Source organism: Podarcis erhardii (genome assembly GCF_964252035.2).
Source record: "Podarcis erhardii genome assembly, chromosome: 2".
In the NCBI taxonomy this organism is placed as follows: domain Eukaryota; kingdom Metazoa; phylum Chordata; class Lepidosauria; order Squamata; family Lacertidae; genus Podarcis; species Podarcis erhardii.
Genome location: NC_138498.1, coordinates 19484479 through 19512171, shown reverse-complemented (window position 1 = coordinate 19512171; position 27693 = coordinate 19484479). Strand labels below are relative to the sequence as shown.

Below are 27693 nucleotides of genomic sequence, written 5' to 3'. Positions count from 1 at the left end.
TTTTTTCATTCTCACTCTTCAAGAAGACTGAACAAACTAAATCAACATACACCAGGAGGGAGCCAGGATTCCTGCCTGATTACTCTTCTGTTACTTAGGAGGACTTTGGTGTTAAAAAATGTCCAACAGCTCATGGGGCAAAAAAGGGAAATCTTTGACCAACAAGGATTCATTTGAGACTACTAAAAATCCAGAAAAGTGAGTATTCTCTGGGGAACAAGTCAGAACTAGCAGGTAACATCTGCCTCTGAACTTAGAAGCAGCAGTTCCATGCTGCACTCACTCAAACTAGCACTCAACATCTGCTACATCAAAAGTTGACTGATCTTGCTTCCATTCTCCACCCCTATCCCAATGTTTGCTCCAAGACTTGTACGTTTCTCATGCATAATCTTATGTCTGACTGATTTCAGTTGAGCCGTGTTTCGGTTGAGCCATGGAATGTGTGTGGTCATTATGACAGCACCACTGGGGCTTCTGCATGAATTTACAGATCTATATTGTTACCAAATGTTTCTGTGCAGGGACTTACTCACTGCTAGTACTAACCTTTAGACTTACCATGTAGTGTTAGCTCGCAGCCCTGGAAGCTTTCGAGTATGTCCTTTTTCGTCTTGGTTGAGGTTCCTGTCATTTGGCTTGAGCGATCTGTGGTATGAAGGATTTGATTTGGTTATAAAATGAAGATCGAAAATGCAGCTGTTAGAAGAACTGCAAGCACCTCATTTCTGACCTGTCACTCTGCTAGGTTTCTGTCTCTCAAAATGAACAATATGCACATATAATTCAAAGTGACTGTGATACACATGAGGGTAGGGGGCTGCTGCAGAGGAAACCTTTGTATATCAGAGATTAAAATGACAACACTGGAGTCTTCTAAGAAAATAATCTGTGCTTGTTAAATTCACCCTGGTGAGTTGCTGCTGGAACAGATATTGGCAATGATGAGAAGTTGCATTTTGTAATTTGAGTCTCTACCAGGAATGATGCAAGTTTAGTTTTTAATGGCAGCTCCCTAAATTTACTAAATAGCCTTCAGAAGGCACCACCTATGATTATATATACACTATGTTACCATGCTATTCAGGAGGAAAATGGCAATCCAAAGGGTATATAGATCTGTTATTCAGATTGTGCTTTTTGATTTTTGGTGTAATCCAAATATTTAAATACCTAGAAAAGAAATAGTAAAGCCAGGAAGAGATAGCATGGGTTATATTCAACAGACAATTCAAACTGGCATTTCTTGCATTTAAAGCTTCCCATTTACAGCATCTACTATAACCTCCCCTTAGAAGGAAAAGCCTGGAACATAATAGCAGCAGCCGGAGATTAGAAGAGATTGCCATAAACACATTCATTTATATATTGTAATTTTTGAAGATATTTTGTTGTAAACCACTGATATAAATATAGGTTAGATATAATGAACAGCCCACTGATTTCTATGATACTACTTTGAGTATGACTTCATTGTTTGTTTGTTATGGGTTGACTCCAGAGTTTGACCCTTTATGTCCCTGAAGCAGAAAAGTAGTGAGGATGACATGCTAGTCCTTGACCCATACCAGTGACGAGGCTGTTCTGTGCTTTATTTGGCAGCAGGCCCACTGGATGGTAGGAAGAACCCAGGTTACAGCCAAAAGTGGCATATCTATACCCTGTCCCCCAAAGATCTGGTCCAACTTTCTGCACAATGTGACATCAATGTGACATCATGCTGTAAGTTTCCTTGGCCCTGCTAGTGGGAGCCAGTGAAATGGAATAGGGCAGGCTTCCTCAACCTCGGCCCTCCAGATGTTTTTGGCCTACAACTCCCATGATCCCTAGCTAGCAGGACCAGTGGTCAGGGATGATGGGAATTGTAGTCTCAAAACATCTGGAGGGCCAAGTTTGAGGAAGCCTGGAATAGGGTCTGGGTGAACCCCACAATTTAATGGGATCTCATTACACAGGGAATTTCTTTTCTTTTTTCGTTAGGTGAACAAGAACTAGGCGCAGGTATAGCTATCCCCCTGGTGTCTAATTCTACCCCGAGAAAGGGATCTGAAGCCAATCCTGCCTCACTTACACGTGGCCATGATTTGTGTTTCCCAAACACATTTGTCTCATTTGTACTATATTTTTAGATGCGCACTTAAAGCTTAGGCGTGTACCTAAAAATGTAATGTTTGAATCAGTGTTAGTTTCCACTGCTTCGGTGACTGGCACAGCATTACTCCTTCGCAAGTCTCACATCCATAGGATCAAGCTGTCACTCCGAGTCAAAATAATGGGACAATGTGAAAAGAAGCTTTGGGAATGTGGCGCAAGCTGGCTTGAATGTATCTAAGTGTTTTTTAAACTGCAGACTTAAAGGATGTTATTCTGATCTATACTTTTCGGGTGCTTGGCAACAATGCGGGTTGACAACAATCATTCATGATACTTTCCTCATCAATCATTTCCCTCTTTGCTATCATTTTGCTATTGCTAGCCTTTTTCAAAGCAATTCCTTTTTGTTCTTGCATTCTTCTTCCCCATAACACCTCTTTGATAACAAAACTTCCCCCCAGCTTTGTTACTTCTTTATGTCCAGCTGCAGTTGATGTGCTTTGAATACGGCCTTTGTTTTTAAGCCTCAGTTACACACAAAGGGCCAAGCGGGGGGGGGGGGGTGCTGTCTTTCCGCTGTCATTCGAAGGAAATTCAGTTTGCTTGCCAGCCTGGTAATTCTTTTTCTTTAAAAGGACACTTCTGCTTGGTTTCAACTGCAAGGCTATGTACTTCGTAGGACAAAGTGAACTGTATTTAGCTGTGCCTCACATGGAAAAGAAATTATGAGCTTTAAGAGGAAAAGAGAAATAAATGTGTTTCGAAACAATAGTAGTGACGCATAAAACATCATTAGAAGTTGCTACTTTGGCTAACAATCACAGAGCAGCTCCCTCACAACTGAATGTTTAAATGACTCAGCTAAGAGGGCAGTGTTTGATTCCATGAGTCTTTCAGACATAATGGAAACCGTGAAGGATGCCAGTTATATGATAAAAGTAAAGGTAAAGGGACCCCTGACAATTAAGTCCAGTCACGAAAGACTCTGGGGTTGTGGTGCTCATCTCGCTTTACAAGCCAAGGGAGCGGGCATTTATCCACTTCCGCAGACAATTTTTCCAGGTCATGTGGCCAGCATGACTAAGCCACTTCTGGCGAAAGCAGAGCACCACACTGAAACGCCATTTACCTTCCCGCCAGAGTGGTACCTATTTATCTACTTGCATTGCGTGCTTCTGAACTGCTAGGTTGGCAGGAGCTGGGACCGAACAACAGGAGCTCACCCGGATGTGGGGATTCGAACCACTGACCTTCTGATCGGCAAGCCCAAGAGGCTCAGTGTTTAGACCACAGCACCACCCACGTCCCAGTTATATGATAAAGATCCATGCAGCTGGGTTCCCATGCTGTTAGTTCTTTCAAACATTCTTCTGTTTGCAAATCAGTGACTCTCATGCAACTGGAAGAACATCTATTAGTATCTGGCTGGTGGTAGAGACCACAGCTTCTGCAGCACCTGACCTGCCAGTTGACCAGCATCCTAAACTCCTACCTCTTTCTCCTTCACCGCCTGCAATTCTAGGCTGTGATTCTGTGACCTCTTCTTCAGCAGAGGCTCGAAAGAATTTCTACGGTCAGTTTACCAACACACCTATTTCACAATTCGGGGCAGCTCAGCCATTGCAAATTGTTACAAATAGGCAGAGAAAGGTGTTCAGCAATGCATAATGCCGTGTTTCCCATGTTAGCAACAGCTGTGGGTGTCTAAGCGTGAATCCTGACCGAAAAGAGGTAAGCCCAGGCCAGCGACTCATGCAGAGACGCAATACTGAAGTCAGTTTATGGTCCTGCTTCATCTCCAACTCAAACAACCCAATAGCATGCCAAAACCACTGGCTCCCAGCAGAGCTTGAAGGTCCAGAACAGTGACTCATGAAGAGAAGCATAGGGCAGCCTCTTCTGTGGGGAAGCGCAAGTGTCTTGCATCACACTGTTCTCTTTTTCTTCAAGCACCCAATGTGAGAATTACAAGCGGAGCATCTCTCTTGAGGGAGATGTGCTGAACGGGGCGAGAAGAGGATTGGCACAGAAAGGCCCTCGAGAAACACCTCTTTTGGACTCAATAGTTCTTTCTTTTGGGGGCTCTTTAGAGGTGCTTCTTTGTGTTTGGGTCAACAAGACTTGAGGCGGCCTTCAAGAACCATCCCCATTTTCAACCATGGAAGCTCAGAAGAGAAAAAGCTCCTTCCAAGAAGACCCACTTTTCCAGGGCCAGTCCCTGATTTAGAGAAGCAGTCCCGGTTTCTGATTTTGATCCTGGAATGTCCTGCTTTTCCTTAGGACGTCCCTATTTTCGTTGGAGAAATGTTGGAGGGGATAGCAGTTATCTGGCCCCCGAACCAAGGAGATAATTAACTATACAGCCTTTAGAAGACACAGGAAAGCAGGCCTATACAGTGGTGCCTCGCAAGACGAAAATAATTCGTTCCGCGAGTCTCTTTGTCTTGCGGTTTTTTCGTCTTGCAAAGCACCCCTATTAGCGTCTTAGCGGATTAGCACTATTAGCGTCTTAGCGGATTAGCACTATTAGCGGCTTAGCGGCTATTAGCAGCTTAGCGGCTTAGAAAAAGGGGGGGAGGAAAAAAACTCGCAAGACGTTTTCGTCTTGCAAAGCAAGCCCATAGGGAAATTCGTCTTGCGAAGCGCCTTGAAAAACGGAAAACCCTTTCGTCTAGCGGGTTTTTCATCTTGCGAGGCATTCGTCTTGCGGGGCACCACTGTATAGGGAAATTGTTTAATGTTTATTATGTTGGAAGCCGCTCAGAGTGGCTGGGGCAACCCAGTCAGAGGGGCAGGTTAAGAAGAAGAAGAAGAAGAAGAAGAAGAAGAAGAAGAAGAAGAAGAAGAAGAAGAAGGAGGGTGCCAAACTGGGTCTTTGACTCAGGTGAAACAAAGCCTGTTTTCCATTATTATTATTATTATTATTATTGAATAAGATGTCCCTGTTTTCATGAGAAGGGAACGCAACAAGCCCCCTAGGGGGGTTCCTACACGTCCCAAATTTTCTGGACACGTCCAGGATTTAACTGGTGTCTGGGGAAACTTTTGGAAAATAGGCAACAATGTCTGGGATGTTGAGGTCCCTGTGGAGATGGCAATATTGAGTCAGTGGCTCGTGTCCTTCTGGCTTGCACTCTATTTATAAAGATTTGAGGAGTGAGGTTTTTACCCCTTTATTATTGTCCACGCTGGGGGTGCCCAACCATTGCTACTGTGTCCTTTCTTTTAGCAGATCAAGATGATTAGGTGACAGCAAAAACTGCAAGGTTTTTTAATGGGGGGCGAGGAGAATAAGATCTATATTTGATTATGGTTGTACACCCCCAAAATGTATTTTCTATTGTTATGTTTTAAACATCTATCTTCAGTACATTTTTATTTTATCCCTATGGCTAGTGGCTGATGCAAATAAAGATTCTTCTGATTATACCCTGGTACTGGTTTGAATTAACTAAATACTGCTTTTTGTTTGATAGTTTGTTTTGCTAATTTTTCGGTTTTATCATCATTTTTCTTTTTCTTCCCTTTTTTATTTCTTTTATATATTATTTTATATTTTTTATTTCTTTTATTATATTATTTTATATAATACACATTTATTCTAGATGCTTGACAACTGTAATAACTACGTAAGATTAGTTTGTGGGTTTTTTGTTTTCTTTGGGGGATGCAATGTTTGTTTAATAAAAGTTTTTTTAAAAAAAGATTCTGCTGATTCTGATGTTGAGGTCGATTGCCTAAAAAGAAGAAGCTTTTTAAGGAAACTTTAGAGTTTCCTTAAAAGAGAGAGTTACAGATAGGTAGCCGTGTTGGTCTGTGTCTTAAAAGAGCCGTGTCTTAAAAGAGAGAGAAAGAGCTCAACAAGTTTGGAGTCCTGAGTTTTATTTCTAGAAACATTTTATTTTATTTTATTTTTATTTCTAGAAAAATGGATGAAAATAAACTCAGGCAGCCAGAGGACTCCTCCTTCCCTTTCTGAGGAGGATTCCCCTTTGAGAGGAGAGGCAGCCGCTGCCCTGACTCATCCTCGCCCCCGCTTCTAAACCGCGTTCAAATCGAACCGCCCTCCTTTTTACCTCACCGCCCGCCGCCTCCCTTTTCCCGCCCACCGCGCGCGCGCTCCCCCGCCAACCGCCCATTGTTCTCCCGCCGCTTTCCCTCCCTCTCCCTCTCCCCCTCCCACCCCCTTCTTCCTTCCCAACCAATCGGCGTCTCCGGCGGTCGGGCGTAGGCGGGGCTTCCCGATACGGCCTCGGCACCCGACCCGAACTGACAACCGGCGCGCGCGCGGAGGGGGCGGGTCCGAGGCGAGGGCCGGAGCGCGCGGCGCGAGAGCCGACGGCGCCGCTTTAAAAAGCAGGAGCCCCGCCGCCGGCCGGCTGCCTCTCTCGACTTGGCGCGCGACCCCAAGGCAACGGCAGCGGCAGCAGCAGCAGCCCCGGGCCTGGCTTCGCCTCGCCTCGCCTCCTCCAGCTACCTCCGCTCGGGGCTGGCAAGCCAATGAGGGCCCGGACTCCGGCCCTCGCCGCCTCAGGAGCCGCCGGGAGCCCCCCGTGCCGACCCCCAGCTCGCCTGGCTCGACGTGAGGCGGCTGCGCTGGACCCCCATGCGGCGCCTCCAGGAGAAATTCAGGAGGTGAGGCGCGCGCGGGCGCCTGGGCGTATGTGTGCGAGCGGCAGATTTCATTTCTGGGGATATATTCAGGGTTTCTCTCCCGGGATGATATTTTTCTCCGCTTAGGGTCGAGGCGGATTCTTCTAGTGCATTTCCCTCCGAAGCCTTTGATCTCGCCCGGGGAAACTCCGCCCACTCTTGGGGATCCCCTCCCCCCCCCGCTGCGATCGTCTCCTCCCGATTGCATGGGCATCCAGATCTCTTAGTGCAGATAAGATAACCCCCCCACACACACACACTTCTAACATGGGGTGTTAAACCCACCTTCCTTGTCCCTAGTCGCAGCCTTTCTCAACCTGTGGGTCCCCAGATGTTGTTGAACTACAACTCCCATCGCCCCTAGCTAGCAAGGCCAGAGCTCAGGGATGATGGGAGTTGTAGTCCAACAACATCTGGGGACCCCACATCTGGGGACCCACAGGTTAAGAACCACTGTGTGCTAGGCATGACCAAACTTGGCCCTCCAGATGTTTCGGGACGACAACTCCCATGCCTAGCTAACAGGACCAGTGGTCAAGGATGATGGGAATTGTAGTCCCAAAACATCTGGAGGGCCAAGTTTGGCCATGCCTGCAAGTCTAGTCTATTGAACCCTCTTCTGCACCCACCCACCCACCCCACAGTTTCTCACCTTTTCCGTGCATGCATGTGGAGAGACTGCCCTGGTGCTTTTGCAGAACCCCAAAATGCCGTCGCCTAGCTTAGTTTATCCCTTACAAGGGTGCAAACTTGAATAAAATATTGGGGCTGGGGAGGGAGGGGCAGGTAAGCATCACATAATTGCATGATACACCATTTGAATGGCAATGCTCAATGGCAATAGCAACTTTTTGGGGGGCGGCCCCCCTCAAATATTTTATGGGGGGCAAAGGGACCTTGGCATCTAGAAGTTGGCTCCTATGTCCCTTAGCCTGTTGTGATACTATCACAGATCTTAATTCCACACAGGGTAGACCTTGCCTAAACAAAGCAAAGTGTGGTTGTGCTGGTCATGGAGAGATTGCAACAACAGAATTGAGTGGTGGTAAATATTATGAATGAGTTAAAACCGAGGAAGTGCTGTGAATGAAGTAATGTGTGTATGTGGCACCAGAGGAGGTGCTGGAAGTAGTTTCCTTTGGTTGATGTGAAGTAAAAGGGTATAGCATGCAATCCTTTGTTTCCTATTTCTTTGACTCGTTTGCTTGGACACCCATGAGGGCCTTGGCTTATTCTCAAGAAATCAGTAGGAAGTTCTGTAGTTGATACGGATTTGATATTTCTTGTCTTGGAAAGTGCTTTGGTCTCCATCTATATAACATTCTCCTAACAGTGTTTGTGCAAAAGAGCAGCTGAGTGGGGCTATCTGAGTACAAACTGGTTTAGGATTATGTGTGCTATGTGAAAATCAGTAGTGAGAGAGAGCAGTGGAATTGGATAATTCAAATACAACTTCTCCAAGATGGTGTGGAAAGGGTTGCATGTTTTGCAGGAACTGTAGAGCTGTTCTTTGGAAAATGAGCTGCTTTTCAGCTCATGAGAGATCTTATTGTAGTTTATAATGTAGTGAATTTTCTGCTTCATTTTGTGTCTCCTTCATGTTCCTGTTGTACCTTCATTGATGGGGTACAGATCCTTTTAACTCTCCCAGGGCTCTTCCCCATATTGCACTGTTCAGAAAGTCACACTTAAAATCACATTCTTAAAGTGGGGATGCTCTGACAAAATTCTTTTATTTTCTAGAGGGGGAAAAACATCACACATATTTACTTGCAAAAGCCAGTGGAATTTGATTGTGCATTCCTGCACTGTAGTAACATGCATTGTTCTTGTATGAGCAAAGCAGGAAGGTTGTTTTCATGCATCTGACCAGAAAGAAGTCACCTCCAAGATTAATCCCTTGAAGCAACAACACATTTACCCCAGAAATAGCACTTGACTTGACCTGTTGGGTCATATTCAACTACTGCCATTCTTCCTGAGAATGTTAGCAATGACCTTAGGGAGGCAAGTGTTCCTGGCCCAAGGCTGGGTATGAAAGGCATCTGAAATTCAACCCCCTGCACTAATTTCATGCTCTTGCTTCTCTCCAATTCTTCCTATGATTCTGTATTTTCCTGTTCATCTGTGGTTTTCATGACACCCCCTACCGCTTTACCATAAGGGTAAAGCAAACAGAGTTAAGATAAACTTTTTGAGAATAAGAGCTGGGGTTCTGGGATTTTCAGAGAATGTGGGTATCCAGTACTGCACATTGCTGTTGTTTACTGGACTCTTAAAACTTTATATGCAAGTGGAAGTCTTTGTTTGCACAATTTTCTCTCTTCGAAAGGTGGGTAGGCATCGGATGGCTGAGAGAAGAGGTGAGTACAGTATATTACTCTGCTTTTAGAAAGGAAATAGATCACAGTGAAAGATGAGGCTTTTCCATCTTCTGGAAGTGGGTGAAAGTTCATATATCCGGTGTTTGTCATACTCATGTTGGTTGAACTAAGCTTCTCCTTCACGTGTTAGAGAGGATTTTCAGCATTTTTCTCCTCTTTTGAATGATTGACTCTGCAGTGAGACAGGATTCATCTGTTTGTTTTGGCTATGTTACAGTCTAGAACTGGGAAAGAGGGGCAGCAAAGAATGTAAAAACAATTTGGAAATCATTAAAAAGGGGCAGAAATAGATTCTTGCTCAAACTAGGTCATTTCTGTCCAGCAATGTGTTGGTTCATAAATGGAATTAAGATGTCAGTAGGAATGTTTGTATTGCATAAAGAGGCTAATATCTGGAATTTAGATGTTTATGATATTTATCTTTTCCATTTGTACAGTATTGCTACTTCAGTGCTTGCAAAATACATCTATTTATTTTTTAAAAGGAAAGGAATAATAGAAGTATGGGGGAAGGAGGGAGGTGTAGTTTAATGATTGAGCCAGTTTTGTACAAGGTTCATCCCCGTATTGATGAACTTGCCTCCATCTGTTTTACACATGAGGCATACTGAAGCAATGGCTGCCTTTTTCCTCTTGGTTTCCCAGCTTTTCATTCTTACTTTGAACAGACCTTTCCTCTTTACTTGTATGACCCTGGAACTGTTGACTATGGTCAAGTAGGTATATTGTTAAAATTTGGGCTCTGGTAAAGAGGTATAGCAGTGTTATATTTTATCTATTTCATTTCACTTTGATACAGCCTCTGAGTTGTAGCCAACTAAATTCTACTCAAAAGTAGATTCATTGAAATAAATGGAGTTAAGTTAGTTATTCCCATTGAATTCAACGGGTCTACTCTCATGTATGGTTAACATTGAATTTGACTCTTTGTCAGAATGTTTTTGGCTAAAGCCAGAATCACCTTTCAGGTACAGGCAACAACCATTTTGCATGGGGGTTATTTTCCTGACCCCCACACATGTTGGTGGAGCATGCATAAGTCTGCTTTGCCACCGCCTCGCCCCTTTTCCAGACACTTCTGGGTTGCAGTGATGTGTGTGGTTGCACACATACTGGACAAGCATAAAATGGTCATTGCCTGTATATACGTTCCAGCACCCAAATTTTTGGGGCCAATATAAATTTTCTTTGTACCAGCCTTGGAGAAAACTAAGTGGTTCTTAAGTGTCGTTGGCTGTGGTACTTGCTAGAAGCTTTTACCAACACAACTAGCACACTCTAGCCATAATGTCTCAAAAAGCTCATAACACAACTTGGGCACCAAGTTATAACAATATGAGCTTTCCAATCTCTTTCAGTTATCCATACAGCTGGACACAAGGGCAACTGAGATTCGTACTTTGAATTGCAGGCAGAACAGCTATCAGAAATTAAATAATCTAACCTCTGAACATTGACCTAAAAAAATTAAAAATACTATATTTTTATCTAGTAATTGTTGCCCCTTTTATAGATAGGCAGGCACTAATCCATATGTGTTTATAGGTTTAAAGACATGTTTGAATCTGTAAGGAGAGAGATGCAAAGCTGTGCCTTCTAGCAGAGGGATGTTGCCAGGCTGCAATATTGAGTTATTCAGTCCGCAAGACGTCTTTGAGCAGCTGTACCTTTGTGGATTGTCAGGCAGCAAAAATCTTGGTGGTGGTGTGGCAATGGATAAAACACTGCAATTCTTCCAATGTTTTGACCCTCACAAAGAATATTAATCACAATGGAGGGAAATGGAAGATATTTACCTTAGAGTGGGGAATATTTTTCTACCTGAGGGCCACATTCGCCAGTGCTGGGTGTGGCCAGATGCACAAGTGAACAAAGTAGTGAATGCAAATTAACCATTGCACAGTCGGCTCGTTTTCTACACACACTTGCATAGCCTGTTGTATCCCCCATCCAAGCAATGAAGAGGCGTTGCCTGAGTTAGGCAAGAGCACTCAAGGAGAGGATGAACCATAGGGTGTGTGTCTGGGGCAGGGGTGTGGCCTGGGTGTGGTGTGGTCTTGAGAGGCACTTCAAAGTCGGGAGAAAGGCTGATCACTTGTCACACTTGCCATGGTAAGAGTGGCATTGATAGAACTGTAGAAGCCTGAGCATGTGTAATTTAATAACTGTATCTGGAGCCGTATTTGCAGAATGAAAACCCCTAAATCGGGATTTTCTCCAGATTGACAGTTGCCCAGATTTATCACTAAAGAGAAGGTTTTCCAGGGCAAAAACCTCTTAGACCTGTGCACGGGACAAGTGCAAGTCTGAATGAGCCCTCTATACCCTCAGATGAGGCTTTTGGCAGCTGGGTGTAGCCTGGAGAATAAATTCCTGATATATAAGATCCTGTGTATTTAGGCCATCAGATTCTTTTTTCCCCCTCATCAGCTTTCCAAATTAAGAAATAGCAGGCTAAGTGTATAGCACAGTTGATATTGCCCTCACAACCTGAGGCTGTTACAAAAAGCAATTTAGCAAAACCATATCTTCCCCTTGCTTCCAAGGCTATTTAAAAATTGACTCCTTTCTTTTTAGCATGCACACTGAGCAATGTGTTATATAAACTCCTGTATGTGACTTTACTGACGCAGCATAAAAGAACTTGTATGAATACCCATTTCCCCATCTCTTTTGTGTGTTACTTCTAGATTTTATTTTATTTTATTTTGTGTCTCTCTTAGATGGTGAGCCTGTGGGCAGAGACTGTCCTTCAAAAAATAAAGTGTGTATAGCTCTGCAAAACAAACTATTGTTATGAGTGGAAACAGGATATTGTCTGTCTCCACAAAGTTCAAAGAGTTTCTTTAAACAAATTATTTGTTAAGGCTGCAGTTCTAAACACATTAGCTAGGGAGCAGGCCCTACTGAATGCAGTAGGACTTAAAGCACAGTCCTATACATGTTTTTTGGAGATAAGGAGATAGGATGATAGGTTTTTAATAATTGTTGGTGTTTGCAGCCATATGAGTTTTGTTGCCAAACTGCTGGATTGATTCTGTGGTCCTCTGCTGATATAACTGCAGATTTCAGATGGACTAAAACAGTCTGGTGTGTATTATCTACATTGTGACAATATAATTTTTGAAAGCAAACAATTTTAGTGCAAGCAGCTATCCATTTACTACTTTAAAATCATCACTTCAGTAATGCGGTTTCTAGCAAGAAATTTACCAAGTGGCACTGGCACTATAGTTGTTTATAGAGATTAGCACAAAAATTTATGCATGTTTTGGGAGTAGATAAAAATATATAGACTTTGGCTCACTAGTATTTGCAACTAGTATGTATTATGAAGCTTGTAATTATTTGGTCACCCAGTAAGGTAGGAAAATAGTATTTTCATATGGTACAGGTGGGGCACTGAGAAACAGAAACAAGATAACCTAGAAACAATAGAGAGATCTGCATAAAATTTTATATTCAGATGCTAAGTTATTCCTGTTCATAGCAAATGGTATTTGCATAGCCACAGTAGGACAGGCAGCAGTACTGAAGACTATAGTTAGAAACATTCATACTATTTCAGTCTACAAACCTTCTAGATGCGCCTCAGTGTATTTATTTGAGATGAATCCCATTGGGTTAAGCTAGATGTACTTCCCAGTAGTCCAAGCAAAGTTAGGCTTTGGGGTTTAACTAGTCTGTTTGCTTATTTGCAATGGAATAACTCCATGGAATTTTGCAGGAGTGGAATGGAATGGGTTGCATACATCCGAAACACAGTTGGATATTTCAGTTTCAAATCTCAACCCTTGTACGAGTTTTGAAGGACACCATATTGAATGTTCAATGTGGCATCTCCCTTGAAGATTGAGACATCAGGGTGGAAGCTGGTGTGCATATCAGGACAGCTCTCTACATTTTGTGTACAAACCATAGTTTTATCCTATGTCTATTTTTGAAAGGGACCATGAATAACACAAAATAGATTATAAGATCATAACGTAATATATGCACTGGTGAGTGAGATATTAAAATTAAAGTTGGTGTGTATGTTCAGGCGATAGTTATAAATTACATGTTAATGTATGAACTTGCCCCCTACCCCCATTTTGAAAAAAGGGTCTAGGAGCAAGTGAGATCTCTTAAACACTGCACTTCACTACTGTTGCTGTGGTGTAATCTTGCCAGACTACTCCAGTTTGTAGTATTATTATTATTATTATTATTATTATTATTATTATTATTAAATTTATATCCTGCCCATCTGGTTGGGTTTTCCCAGCCATTCTGGGCGGCTTACAACATATATAAAAATGCAACAAAATCTCTAGCAGTAAAAAACCAAGTAGCCTATAAAAGCAACAAACAAACCAATAAATCAATAGAAACCAATAATAATAATAACAGTAACAACAACAATAATAAACAGTTTACAGTTATGCCCGAATTAAAATATCTGCCAACCCCAACTAATCATTTAACCAACCCAACAAAAACAAAACAGAGTTGTTCCAGCAATGCCCCTTCGGCCTCCCAGGAGCCCTTTAGCTATTCAGGGTAAGTCTGGACCCTACCCCCTAGGCCAGGTGGAAATGGGCCTTGCAACGGGAAGCAGTCTTTCTTCCAGCCCTCATGGTGGCAGCAGAGGTCATAAAACCAGACTGAGCAAAAGCAGTGTTTCAGCATTTGTTTGATAAATACTTCAGAGTTGTGCAATTTTTTAAAAAAGGAAAGTTACTGGTATGAGAGCTTCAATGTATCCTGATAATCGTGGTGTTGTAAGTGCCACACATAATTTCTTAATTTTATCATTTGGGGTGTTACTTGTTAAAGTATCCTTATTGGGTTCATAAAAACAGAATGGCCTGCTTAGTAGTTTCAAAAGTGTCTGTAAGCTTCCAGCATTTGCTGAAAGTCGGTTGACAATTGGACAATTGGTGTGTTTGGCCCAGTTGTATGCTGATAATAAACGTTATTGGTAACTGTAAAAGCTTGTGTTGGTGGTGTGATACCAAGACAACAGATGAAACCAGTTTCTCATATGCTTGTGACAAGAACACCTCTGTATGTGTCTCTCTCCTCCCCATTTGTGGAAACAAAGACAAAGTATCTGCAACTGCATTTAGTCATTGTTCTCTTTCATCCCTTCCATTTTTGTAAACCCAAATAAGTCCATGGTGGTATGTGAATAAATAAAAGGCTTGTGGCAGTCCATTGAAGTCCTAGGGCTTACAAAAACTTTAAAAAAAAATAAAAAATGCCTGTGGTTGGAGGATGTGATGTGTATGTTGAGATTTTTATTTTATTCATAATTCACGTAGGCAGCTAATTGAGAAGTAGGTCCCTTGACGATAAAATCTGACTTGCTTTTCTTGTCACGAGTAAAGAAAATACTGCTGCCTTTTGTACTGTAGGAAAAAGTGTGGAACACAGTGCTTCCAAATGATGCATTACATTTCTTCACCTCCCAATTAACCTTGGTCTAGGTCACAAACTGCTATTGCTGAGCGTTCTGAGCTTGTTCCTCTACATCCTTTTAAGTTAACGGTTTGCATCAGCGGTATGCTTTGCTTGTCTCAACAGATTCATGAACCACCCAGCTCCAGCAAATAGCCGTTACAAACCTACCTGCTATGAGCATGCTGCTAACTGTTACACTCATGCGGTAAGTAAACTGATCTATTGGCAGCACAATCAAAAGTAATTCTAATTCCCATCTGTGTAAGATTTTGTTTTATTCATAGTTTGAATACAGGCTGGTACTGCTGAATTGTCGTTAATACAGTTGCGACTGCTGCAATAAGTAAATGTTCTGGTACAACAGCCGAGTCCACACATTCCATTGATTACTCATTCATTCATTCATTCATTCACTCATACATAACACATACAATCTTTTCCCATTCTGCTCCATGTTTAGGAATCAACAGTTCGCAAAGCCTCATGAGGATCTACTTTCCCTAAACTAATAATTGCTTAAAGATTTTTCTCCCACTTTGGAGGATCTAGAGAGATTTATTTCAAAAACGTTTTGACACTCTTTTTTAAAAATAAGACAGCAGCAGTGTTTTAAACTGAAGCATATGTTCCATCTCAAAGTGGCTTCTAAGGCTGCCTAAAGTATTGTCCCACAAACAAAATATTTACTAGTCTTGCAGCCCATTACTGTTAGTAATCCGTGGCCTAAAAAAGAAAAAGCACAAATTCTTATAAAGCTTTCCTATCCAGAACCTAAAATGGAATTATTTATTTCTCTCCAGGCTTTCTGCTGAACAAAACTCTGATTAATCTTTCAAACTAGGCTGCCTTAACTGTTGCGCACAACATATTATACCAGAGATTTTTGCTTATGTTTTGCTTTTTAAAAATTCTAGTTCGTTCTGCTTTCGGGATAAAGGTACTGATAAATTATTGCCAGAAAGAACTTTGTCTTTTGATTGTTGTTTCTACTTTGTCTGAGTTTTATGTTTTGTTTTTTGTTTTATTTAGTAGCATTGATTCATTCTTTGCCAGCTCATGGTGAAATGTGTGGTTTATTCATAATACAGCCTTGGTGGTGTTTGTCAGTAGTTTCCAGTGGGCCACAGACATCAGTAAAATGCAGCTTAGTTTATGAACAACTTGGATTAAGAATGCTGCAAACCCGGAAGTAGGTGTTTTGGTTTGTGAACAGTGCCTTGGAAGCAGAACATGTTCCACTTCCTGTTGAGTGTAAATTGAGTCCCCCACTGCTATGGGAAAGCATGCCTTGGTTTAAGAACGGACTTCTGGAACGGATTAAGTTCGTAAACCAAGGTACCACTGTACATTTGTATGTTTAAATGTCAGGTTTCATAGAAGCACTACAGCGGAAGTCAGTCCATGTGGTATCATAATGTGCTCCCAGTGTTCACTCTCACAGGAAGTGGGGCTGCTCTGAACCAGCTGATTCTTTTAAACGAGTATCAAGCAGATAATATTTCAGTAGCATAATGCATAGCAGCTTTTCTTAAAATTTAAAGGCTTGGGACATTAAGAGATGAATTACTTTTACCTTGCTGTTGAATGGATTGCTTTCCTGCTATAAAGCTGATAGTTTACAACATCTGCAATGTTTGTATATTGGCATTAAGAAAGCATCTGAAATCACCTCCTGGCATCACAGTGCGCAGAAAGTTTTATCTTGGGTGTGTGCCATGGATCACTAGATACTGCAGCTCTTCCTCAGTTTTAGAGTATTTAATAAACTGTTACATTGGTGATTCAAAAAGCAAAATGATTCATTGGGCTGGAAAACCATCAAGCAGGTACATAGTGGGCAAGATGTTGAAATATTTTGGAAGTCTCACTTTGTAGTTTGAAATCAATGAAACAGTTGCAACAAATCATAACGATAGCAATAGTAATACCAATACTTTAGACTTTCAAGTAGTCACACTTCACCAACAATATCTAGTTGTGATCCTCACAACAACCTTTTAAGGTAAGCCAATATTATTGTGCTTAATGCAGGGTGTGAGGGGCTGGATGAGACTAAGAAAGAGAGGCTAGGCGGTCTCAACTAGTGAGTTCACAGTAGAGGAGAAATTCAGACGAGGACTTCCTGATTTGTAGCTCAGACTTTTAACACCGCATCCATCATTACTTTCCAAGCTCCCTCTTAAACTGAAAACTTGGTGGTATTTCTAAGGGTCATGCCTTGGTTCATAATTTTCCTTAAAAGAAATTCCTATCTGTAATTTTTAAAAAGTAGGAACAATTTACCGTTTTTTTCGCTTTATAAGATGCATCAGACCATAAGACACACCTAGTTTTTGGAGGAGGAAAACAAGAGGAAAAAAATTCTGAATCCCAGAAGCCAGAAAAGCAAGAGGGATTGCTGTGCAGTGAAAGCAACGATCCCTCTTGCTGTTGTGGCTTCTGGGATAGCTGTGCAGCCTGCATTCGCTCCATAAGACGCACACACATTTCCCCTTTCTTTTTAGGAGGGAAAAAGTGTGTCTTCTAGAGCGAAAAATACAGTAAGTACCTAAGAGTGAGTAGGTTTGTCTGGAGAACTTGTAAAAATTCCAGCCTTCAGTAATAAGGCTAGAAAATACTCTTCGATTATTGAAAAGGCTTCCAATTAAAATGAAGCACAAAGGGGTAGCAGAAGAGGAACCCTGATCTCATAATAAAAATATCTTCTGTAAAATCTGCAACTTGAAAGGCCTTCCTTATCCCAGTCATGCAGTTTCTCCATTTCCACTTCCTATTTTAGTAGCTTTCATTATTTTGAAATTCGAATTGCTGCAGCTGCTGTTGACCTTGGAAGTAGCATTGAGGTTGACTTGTATAACAAGTTGTTGTTTGAGTGTTTTAAAGGGCGGGGAGTAAATCAGGACGTTATTTATACATCAGTGTGTCTGCATTTGTGTTAGTCCTTCTCTAAGCACTTTGCAGTTTTTGCTTGCACAGTTAACTTTAACAAAGTGTTACTTCCAGCATATTTTAATCCTAGATACAATATACCTTCTGACATTTTGGCACAGCGTTGGGATGGGATGGGATGGGTGGGTGACACAGCAGTTCTGTGACCTTCAGCCTAAGCAAATTCTTAAAAGTCTTACTGATGTCTCTGATGTAGAGATGTCTCTCTCTTCCATGATAAAGACAGAAATAACAATGTCTTCTCAATTGTAACAAACCTGGGTACAGTGGTGCCTCGCAAGACGAAATTAATCCGTTCCGCGAGTCTCTTCGTCTTGCGTTTTTTTCGTCTTGCGAAGCACGGCTATTAGCGGATTAGCGCTATTAGTGGTTTAGTGGCTATTAGCGGCTTAGAAAAAGGGGGGGGAGGGAAAAAACTCGCAAGAACTCGTAAGACGTTTCGTCTTCCGAAGCAAGCCCATAGGGAAATTCGTCTTGCGAAGCACCTCAAAAGACGGAAAACTCTTTCGTCTAGCGAGTTTTTCGTCTTGTGAGGCATTTGTCTTGCGGGGCACCACTGTATAATGGACAACTTATAAAAACCACTGGTTCTTTTTACTCCTCTTTGAAGCAAAAGGTCGATAGTAGGTGACTGGGGCCTAGGCATAGCAAGTAGAATGTTAAATGAGGTTTGGTAGACTAGCAAATAAACATGTTCTGTTGTTTCCCTAGTTTCTCATTGTTCCAGCCATTGTGGGTAGTGCCCTGCTCCATAAGCTCTCTGATGATCGATGGGAAAAGATAACAGCATGGATGTATGGGATTGGTCTCTGTGCGCTGTTCATCGTTTCCACGGTGTTTCATATAATTTCCTGGAAAAAGAGTCATTTAAGGTATAAATCAAGTATCCATTTGGGGTTCATTCGTGCTGCCGTGCACACAACTTGCTGCTTGTAAATTAGGTTGTGATTTATCCGTGCTGCAGCCATTATTGCTGTTCTGCTCATGCAACAGACATCTGCTTGAGCAGCAGAACTTCCTCTCCCATCCCTTGCAGCCCTGCGTGCACCCTCAAAAACCACTCCAGAGAGTTGGAGCAGAGGTGAAGGCCACGCAGGGAGAAGAAAGGGAAGTCCTGTTACAGGAATAGAATGCCGCCTCTGTGCCATTGGACGCAAACATCCTTGCCCAAAGGAGGTTGGGATGATTTGCCGTAGTCACTCTGGGCAATAAGAGTTTTCCTGCTTGAGGATTCTACTGAATTTTGCGCATTATTGGTCTTAAAAATGTTACGTGTATAAAGTTTCAGAGTAGATTAGTGAAAGACAGAAGAAGGAAAAGATTTGTCGTTGTGCTGCTACTTTTACAGTATAGCCACAGACCACAAAACATTTATTTAAGGCATCTGTATCCAATCTGCTGCACAGGTACAGGAGAGGAAGGAAGAGATGCCCTACCTGTGCTGCTTCAGCACAGGTAATGCAGCAGCAGGTAGTGCATCCCTTCCTTCCTCTCCCACACACTGTTTCTGTACTTCTTCACAAGGTGTAGATGAACGCAAACTGTATTTGCACAGGATTCCCTGACTTTCTAAGTGTCTGTCTGTCTATCTGACATCTATCTACAGTGGTACCTCGCAAGACGAAATTAATTCGTTCTGCGAGTTTTTTCGTCTTGCGAGTTTTTCATCTTGCGAAGCACGGACTTTGGAAAAGCTTCAAAAAATCACCAAAGTCTTCAAAAACCTTAAAAAAGGCTACCACACCGCGTGCTATGAGTTTCTCCTCGAAGTCAAGTCGCAACTGCACCCCCTGAATGCACGGTTTTAAGAAAAAGGAAACAAACTTGCAAAACGTTTTCGTCTTGCAAAGCAAGCCCATAGGGAAATTCGTCTTGTGAAGCAACTCAAAAAACGAAAAACTCTTTCGTCTTGCGAGTTTTTCGTCTTACGAGGCATTCATCTTGCGATGTACCACTGTACATACATATCTATCATGTGATATGTTGGGATTGTGATTGGCTTCTTTAGCCTTAGGTGAACAGCAAAATACCTTCAGTAAAACTAAGATTTAGGGCTACCTGTTCCTGAGGAAAGGAACTCTATGGCATGCCTACCATCCTGCTTTTAGGTTTTTTAGAATAATGTTTCATATTGGGTAATGTTTCTAGTAACATGCCGATTTTTTTAAAGTGATCTGTTCCCTTGTTTGCCTTTCCATTTAGGACAATGGAGCACTGCTTTCATATGTGTGACAGAGTGATGATTTATATCTTCATTGCAGCATCATATGCACCATGGTAAGGGTTAAAAATGTGTACTTACTGATAGGATGAAATGGTGATGGCATATTATCAGTGACAGCTTCCACTTAATGGATTGGTTGACTAATTGCTCATGGCCTAATCTGCTGAGAGTTAGAAGCAGGGCAGTGAAATCCTTTTTCCATTTAATAAATAAGGGCTTTGCATTTTTGACAAAGCTGTTCTGATCCATCAAGGACAACATGCATACATAAGGAGGCTTCTCCTTAGTCATCAACTGCATTCTTGGTAACTGCATGGAAAACAGTGTGTTGCAGATGTACAGGGGCCAGGATGTTTCATATATGACTATAGTAACTGATATTGCTTTTCAGTTCTGCTCTCCCAAAACATCAGTGATCTTAATAGGATTTATAGCATGTAGGGAGTTACTCACTTGTATTGCTTACAGTAGGGGGCCCCGGCCTTTTGGGGCCTGGGGCGCATTTGAAAATCAAAGTAATTGTTGTGGGCACCACAAATTACCCGTTTCACACAAGGAAAACTGGCAATACTCAGGACCTAACCCTGCCACCATACAAACAAAAAGCCTATGACACTCCACAGCAAATAAAACTAAAAACAAAAAGCAGGCAGCACCCCCCCCCAAAAAAATAGCAACCCAGAAACAACCCCCAAAGGGACCAAAACACCTAGAACCCGGGGTGCAGGGGAGGCACCAGTGGGATATCTGAGGGCATCATGGTTGCAATAAATTCCTTAAAGTTGTTGTAAATTGTTTTATTAGTAAATTTGTTAAAGTTGTTGTAAGCCACCTCAAGAGTAAAAAATAAAAAAAAATGCTGTCAAGCTGATGGTTAAAACGAAATATTTGCTGTAAAATGTAAAAACTTCATAGGTAACATCTTTGCACACATCAATATTTTAAATTTACTGAACTAAAAATACTTCATGGAAAAAAAATACTTCATGAATTGAATGGTGTAGAAATGAATATCTCTGTCTGAGTAGTTTTAATCCTTTTGTTATATCTGCATGTGGAATACAAATCGTCTTTGATTTGATCTGCCATCAGTTCTGCATTTCATTTGATCACCTTAATATTTTTTTAGGTTAAATCTTCGTGAGCTTGGACCTCTGGCCTCCCATATGCGATGGTTTATCTGGTTGATGGCTGCTGGTGGAGCCATTTATGTGTTTCTCTACCATGAGAAGTAAGGCAACATTGTGATTCGTATTTGAATTAGCGTTTCGTAGACTTGGAATCTGTGCAGATGTAAATATTAGTCCAGGTTTTTGGAACTGGGACCAGTTCAAGTTAAGGCCAAGGTTGTGAGCTGGAAATCCAGCATTCCCATAAGTGGAGTTAGGACATGTTTAACTGAGTTTAACAATGATCAGGCATAATGTTGAAGCAGTATAGGAGGACTGGAGCCCTTATCCCCATTAGCCTGCTTCTGATTTCTGAACCATGGTTAAAATGTTGTCAACACAGAACTCTAATAGGTGTACTTAACTTACGATTTTGAAAATGGCAAAAATACATAAATGGAAGGGTATCGTGGCTTGTGAATGAACATTCTACATTTGGAGTGACACCTCTTCATTGTGTATTTATTTTATATGTGGTGTTTCCTTGTAAGAAAAAATGGAACAGATAGTCATCTTGCTTATTTTTATTTAATGAAAAACAAAACAATTTTAACATAAGTGTATTCTCTTATCTCTTTTGAGAAACACAGACTGAAAAGGCTGAATTAATAGCCAGGCAGTCTTATTACATGTTGGCACCAGGCACATCACCAGAGTGTAGAAAATTACTCACTTTCACTTGTGAGATTTCTTTTTGATAAATAATTCAATATGAGTGGGTGAAAAGAACCTGGATTTCTATCAAAGAAACAGAAACTCTGGGTGCAATCCATCTTCTATTCCACCGAGTGGAGACAGACTGTCTGCTTCTGATATTTGATATTTATCATTTTCTAGCAAGATTCATAGGTGTAAAAATTCTAGCCACATCAACAAGAGGAAGGCAGATTCTCTTAACGTATGTCCCTGCTCCTTTTCACGTCACTCAAATTCCCTCATCCCACCTCCCACCTTTTTTGCTTTCGGCTGCCCGAAAGATCTCTGTTTTCTCTGGAGGATATTTTCCAATGCAGGGACACACTGGGCCGTCATAGGATAAAGCCTTCCTTTTTGATATCTGCCGGACATTTGTTTTTCCAGATAATGGAATGCTGAACCAAAAAAAACTATTTCCATTCTGTGGAAGCCCAGTGCAGTAGAGGGTATAACAAAAAATGTGTCACTAAAATTGGCAATGTATTGCTGAGAGAGATCAATGTATGCAAGTGAAAACTGCTGTCTTTTTGAGGCGGGAATGCATGTTTCTTTTGCTTGATTGCAGGCTTACTTTACTTTATTTCTGTAGGTATAAAATTGTGGAGCTCTTCTTCTATCTAGCAATGGGCTTTTCTCCTGCTCTAGTTGTGACCTCCATGGTAAGTATGCTTGCTAAAGAATTTTAAAATCTAAATCTTGGGAGCTATTATTAATACTAATTATAGGTTTGCTTTTTTAAAAAAAGACTTCTGTATTCATTTAGATCTTTGCTGTGTTTCTGTTGCCTAACTTTTTCTTTTCCCCTCCAATTTTTAAAAACTCTAAAAACAACACTAGTAGCAGCATCCACTGTGGTGGAAGTGGAGCTGCCATCCCAACCCCAGTATCTCTGCAACTTACCTGGATGGGGCCAACTAGCAGCAGCGAGGTTGGGGTCGCATGGATACCCTGGCAGAACCAATCAGATGCGGGTGCATTCATGCAGCCCCAACCTTGCCCCAGACCCTCCTAGATAAGCTACAGCGACATTGGTGTAGGGAAGATAACACCATGGCTCCATCCCACCACTGCTGGCAAATGTATTCTCCAGTGAAGCACGCACCAACTTAAGGCATCCTGTTTAACGTAGCAGAATGATTATATATGGCACCATCCAAATGTCTATAGATTAACAGTGTTGGCCCATATATGCAGTACAGTGGTACCTCGGGTTAAGAACTTAATTCGTTCTGGAGGTCCGTTCTTAACCGGAAACTGTTCTTAACCTGAGGTACCACTTTAGCTAATGGGGCCACCACGCCACCGCTGCGCAATTTCTGTTCTCATCCTGGAGCAAAGTTCTTAACTCGAGGTACTATTTCTGGATTAGCGGAGTCTGTAACCTGAAGCGTCTGTAACCCGAGGTATCACTGTATTGTCAGTAAAGGCAATGGAATCTAGGATATACAGTCGTACCTTGGAAGTCGAATGGAATCCGTTCCGGAAGTCTCTTCGACTTCCAAAATGTCTGAAAACCAAATTGCGGCTTCTGATTGGCTGCAGTAAGCTCCGGCAGAAGCCGCAGAAGCCCCGTCAGACATTCGGGTTCCAAAAGACTGTTCGCAAACTGGAACAATCACTTCTGGGTTTGTGGTGTTCGGGAGCCAGAACGTACGAGTTCCAGGGCGTTTGACAACCAAGGTACGACTGTACTGCTAGAGCCTAGATAAACCAGCAAGGCCATTCTTGTGCTCTTAGCAGATTGAAACGGTTTCTTGTTTGATGGAGCAGCGTACAATGTTTTTTCATTGGCTTTTAAGCAGTATATTGATAAATTACTCTTAGTTTGTCAGATACGCAAAGCGGATGCAATTAATTTCACTTTTGCATATCCATTCAATTAAACTTCCATTACATTCACATACAGAATATTATTTGGACTAACGCAGCTACCCTTTTGGAAATGGTTTCAGTTTGGCTTGGCTTACAAGCCTTCGGGATAAGAAGGATGTGATTAAGAATAGATGTTGCTGGAACTGCAGCCAAGAGGGGAGCAAACTGGTGCAATATATATAAATTGCAGACATGAAAAAGAGTTGGAATATTCCATCACCACCCCCAGCGTGTGGCTTCACACCAAAGATGTTTGCATGTGAAGAGTTGGCACTTGGTCTCTTCAACCTGAGTGAATGGTCAACTAATTGGCAGATGAGATTTGATATAACTAAATATAAAAAGGTACACACTAGAGCAATATATCCCGAACTTAACATATGCACTGATACGATCTGAGTTGACTTGTCATTCTCCAGAAAAAGAATCTTAGTACAGTGGTAGATAGTTTAATGGTGAGAACAACTGAGTCTATGCTGACAGGGAAAAAGGCCAATTATGTGTCAAGTGGTATTCGTAAGAAAATGGAAAATGAAATTGCCAATGGTGCAATGCCTTTCTTTACAGTTATGATGTAGCCGCACTTTGAATGCTATCTACTGCTCTAGTTACCCTATATAAAAATGGATATCCAGGTTGGAAAAGATGCATAAAGGCAAGCAACACTGTCAAAATGTTGGTGCACCTTCTTTTAGAGAAAATGTTAAAGCAATAAATCTTATTATTTTGGCGTAGTGTGGGGGAAGGAAAAGAGAACAAAGACAGGGAACAACATAATAGTCTTTATAAGCCTCAATACAGTGGAGACTGGATAAAGTGGTGTTTCTATCTCCATTGCATTACGACTTTGAGTCACCCAGAAAATTTGCAATAGATTTAGGAGAGACAAACAAAATTACTTTACACAGTGCAGGATTCATTTGTGGAATTTTCTACTGCTAGGTGAGATGATGGTTCCTGGATTAGATGGGTTTTAAAAGTGGGTAAGACCAGTTCTTCTGGAATTTTTCTAAAGGCCATGATAGCTAAATGGAACCTGCATGTTCAGAGCCTGCATGCCAGCAAATACCAGTTTGCTGGTATATCAGGATAAGCTGTTGTGTTCAAGCCCTGCTTGTAGCCTTTCCAGAAGTCTTTTGCCGGCTGCCGTGGGAACAGGATGAAGGACTACATGGCAACTCCGCCTGAAGCTGCAGGAACAGCTCTGTGCTAACACTCCTTAATAGTTTGACAGCTAATGCTTGTCTGTGTATACAGTCTCACCAGGCATGATATTGCTGTACCACTCAGTAGGGGGAGTAGAATGTTATGACCAGCCTCATTCTCTCACAAAGAGTGCTTAAAAAATAAAATCTTTATTAATCCACAGAACAACACTGATGGACTTCAAGAACTTGCCTGGGGAGGCTTAATTTATTGTATGGGAGTGATCTTCTTCAAGAGCGATGGGATCATTCCATTTGCCCACGCCATCTGGCATCTGTTTGTCGCCACGGCTGCTGCAGTTCATTACTACGCTATCTGGAAGTACCTTTACAAAAGTCCTGCAGAAATCATCCGTCACTTATGATATTAAATACACAAGACACGCACACCTTCGAGCTGCACTATGCCTCCGACTCAGTATTACTTGGGTAAAAAAAGAAATTCTGGGGAAGTGGGGAAAATATTGCACAGGGCGGGGGGGGGGGCGTGTGGGTGGGAATGCACTGACTGATAGTTTTTCAAACACATTTACTGTGAACTAAAGTGACAAAAATGTGTCCTTGAATCGCTGTTCATATATCAAGTCCTGGGCACATAGTCCCCACAAGCATTTTTCCTTTGGAAGCCCCTAGTGGAATGAATGGGGAAAGCGCAAAATCACTGTACAATGCCCATTCTTTTCAGCTGGGGTTTCCACAGAAGCATTTCCCTTTCTTTTGCATCTGCTGTCCGTCCGCAGAAGCTGCACTTCATCACACAAAGTTTAGTGCACTTAAGCCAATTGGGTGTAAGCATGCCTAACTTTGGTTTGTGGTTTAAAACACCATGCTGCATTATTAATAGTCCATTCTACATTAACAGGGAAAACAGTGTAAAAATGGTTGGTGGCCTGATGTTTACAAATTCTTTTTTTTTTAAAAAAAGATGTACTTAATGGGTTTAATTTCTTCGGTTTTTAAACTGCATAAACTTTTTGAAATGACAGTTTTGAATTGAGGAAGTTGATGTAACAGCAAATACTTAATTCTTTTCTTTTTTAAAGTTGCTTTCTACCACTTTTTCACAAACAATTTAATAAAACGCAAATCATGGAGAGATAAGTTTAAGCTTCCTCCCCCCACCTCTTGTACTGATACAACTTTTTATATAAAAATGTTTTTTAAAAATAATTTTAAAAGTGTATGCAGCTTCTGTTGTGCAGTTGCAGCTGCAGTGAAACTTTGCAAGAAAACAACTACATTCCACATACTGTCCTGACCTTATATACCTCTTCCAAAGCTTTTTATTAAAAGTATGTGAATGATCATTATGAAGTTTCAAAATTGCAAGCTCTTACCTAACAACCTGCTACCCTCCACATTTAATTTAATTATCAGATTTGGATTTATTAAAAAACAAAACAAAAAAACATAGTGCTAACTAATACAAAAAACCCATCCCACAGTGCCATTTCCAGACATAGATGCATGTGTTTATGTGAAAGCACTCTGGAAATAATTTGCTCTTGTAATACAGGTGGTTAGCAATTAGCAGTAAAAAAAATGAAATTACTCGTAAAGCGTTGGCAATTTTGGGAGGTGCCTGAGAGACTGGTGCTTAAAGAATGAGGCTTACAGAGCATCCATTTGCATATTAACCTGGGAGTAAATCTCATTGTGTTCAGTGGGGCTTTCTCCCTAGCAAGTGTGTTCGGGATTGCAAGTTGAGGCAAATGACTCCCAGAGGAAGACTGTGGGAAGAAAATACCTTGCTCTTTCTCTCATTTTCTAAAACTTATCCTATTAACAGTTGTTTATAAACTTTTGAGTATTAATAGTGGTTCATCACACACCCAAATGGCCTTTTCAGGGAGGGAAGCTTGAAGAACTAGATAGGTCTCATTGGTCAGGGACTTGGTAGCGAAACTGGGCTTTAAATGTGCTGCTCTTTAGCATCTGGATCAATGCACTGTGGTAGCAATTTGATTGTAGAGCTTGTGTATTAAGTAACAAGATGTTAGAATCTCCGTTGTGATGATTGCTGTCCAGTTACTGTAGCATGTCCCACTGTATTATGAATGTCTTATATTAAGATTGAATTTATTCTTTTTCTAACTTGCTCTTTTTCATATCAGTGTTTTAAAAACTAAAACGGAACATGTTGCCTTTTTCAGATTTTATCTGGATATTTTGTCTGTTGGACCAGTAGATATGTACTTTGGGGATGGGAGCTTCTTCCCCAGGGTAATGTGTAATTCTCTTCTAGATCTGCTGGTGCGTTGTTACGTATATTAGAATTGGGTGCACTTGTATACAATTTGCAAGAAGGGGCAAATGCTCAGATTAAAGCGGGGCGTTGGAAGCTTGGCTTCCACACAGTATTAGTGGATGACTACAAAATTGTCCCACATCAGGGACACTTCCAAAATTCTTCAGGGCTCCAGGATTTGCACCTGGCTCTGGCAAAGTGGTTGTTGTGTGCCTCTCTGGTCAGTATTGTAAGGTTCCACATCATTGCAAGAGAATGGAGAAGTTGACACAAAGATCTCATGTGGATATTGGAATCCCTGAATTGGAGAAGACCACGCTTATCTTCTGCAAACGAAACAGCAAAACAGAAAATATTTTCTGTGACAGCCCTGGAACATCTGAATGCCTCAGTTGTCTTTGTTGTCGTCTTATTTTCTTGTTTCAACTGATGTGTCTGACTTTAATATGTCCACTTTTTGTGAGTTCTTGTATTCTGTCCAAGTGCAGTACTGTTGAGACCACTGAAATGTGTACAAGCTCTGGTTTTTTGTCAGAAACTATGAAACTAGCTCCAATTAATTCCGCTATCTTCATGATGATTTCTTGTGGTCTTTTTAATGTGTTTGTTTTTACGAGTGAAAAGTGTTTTGGTTAAAAAAAAGAAGAAGAAAAAGAACTGAACTCGCCAAAAAAAAACTTTGAATCCAGTCTAGCTCCTACAAGTTTAAATGTAACTAGATGAATGCAAATAAACATTTTGTGCAATTTGGAAA

The 27693-nt window shown here is 41.5% G+C and overlaps 1 protein-coding gene across 2 annotated transcripts; it reads left to right on the top strand.

The window, feature by feature from the left end:
* Positions 1-27693, top strand: MMD (monocyte to macrophage differentiation associated). Of its 2 annotated transcripts, none has more exons than XM_081849960.1 (7): positions 1-198; positions 14700-14781; positions 18237-18397; positions 19728-19802; positions 20879-20980; positions 22204-22273; positions 24856-27693. In XM_081849960.1, exons 1-7 carry the CDS (start codon positions 119-121, stop codon positions 25054-25056), a joined length of 771 nt encoding a protein of 256 aa, XP_081706086.1. In that variant the 5' UTR covers positions 1-118; the 3' UTR covers positions 25057-27693. The 2 variants fall into 2 exon arrangements, with proteins under 2 accessions (XP_081706086.1, XP_081706087.1); XM_081849961.1 differs by lacking the exon at positions 1-198 and adding an exon at positions 6380-6729.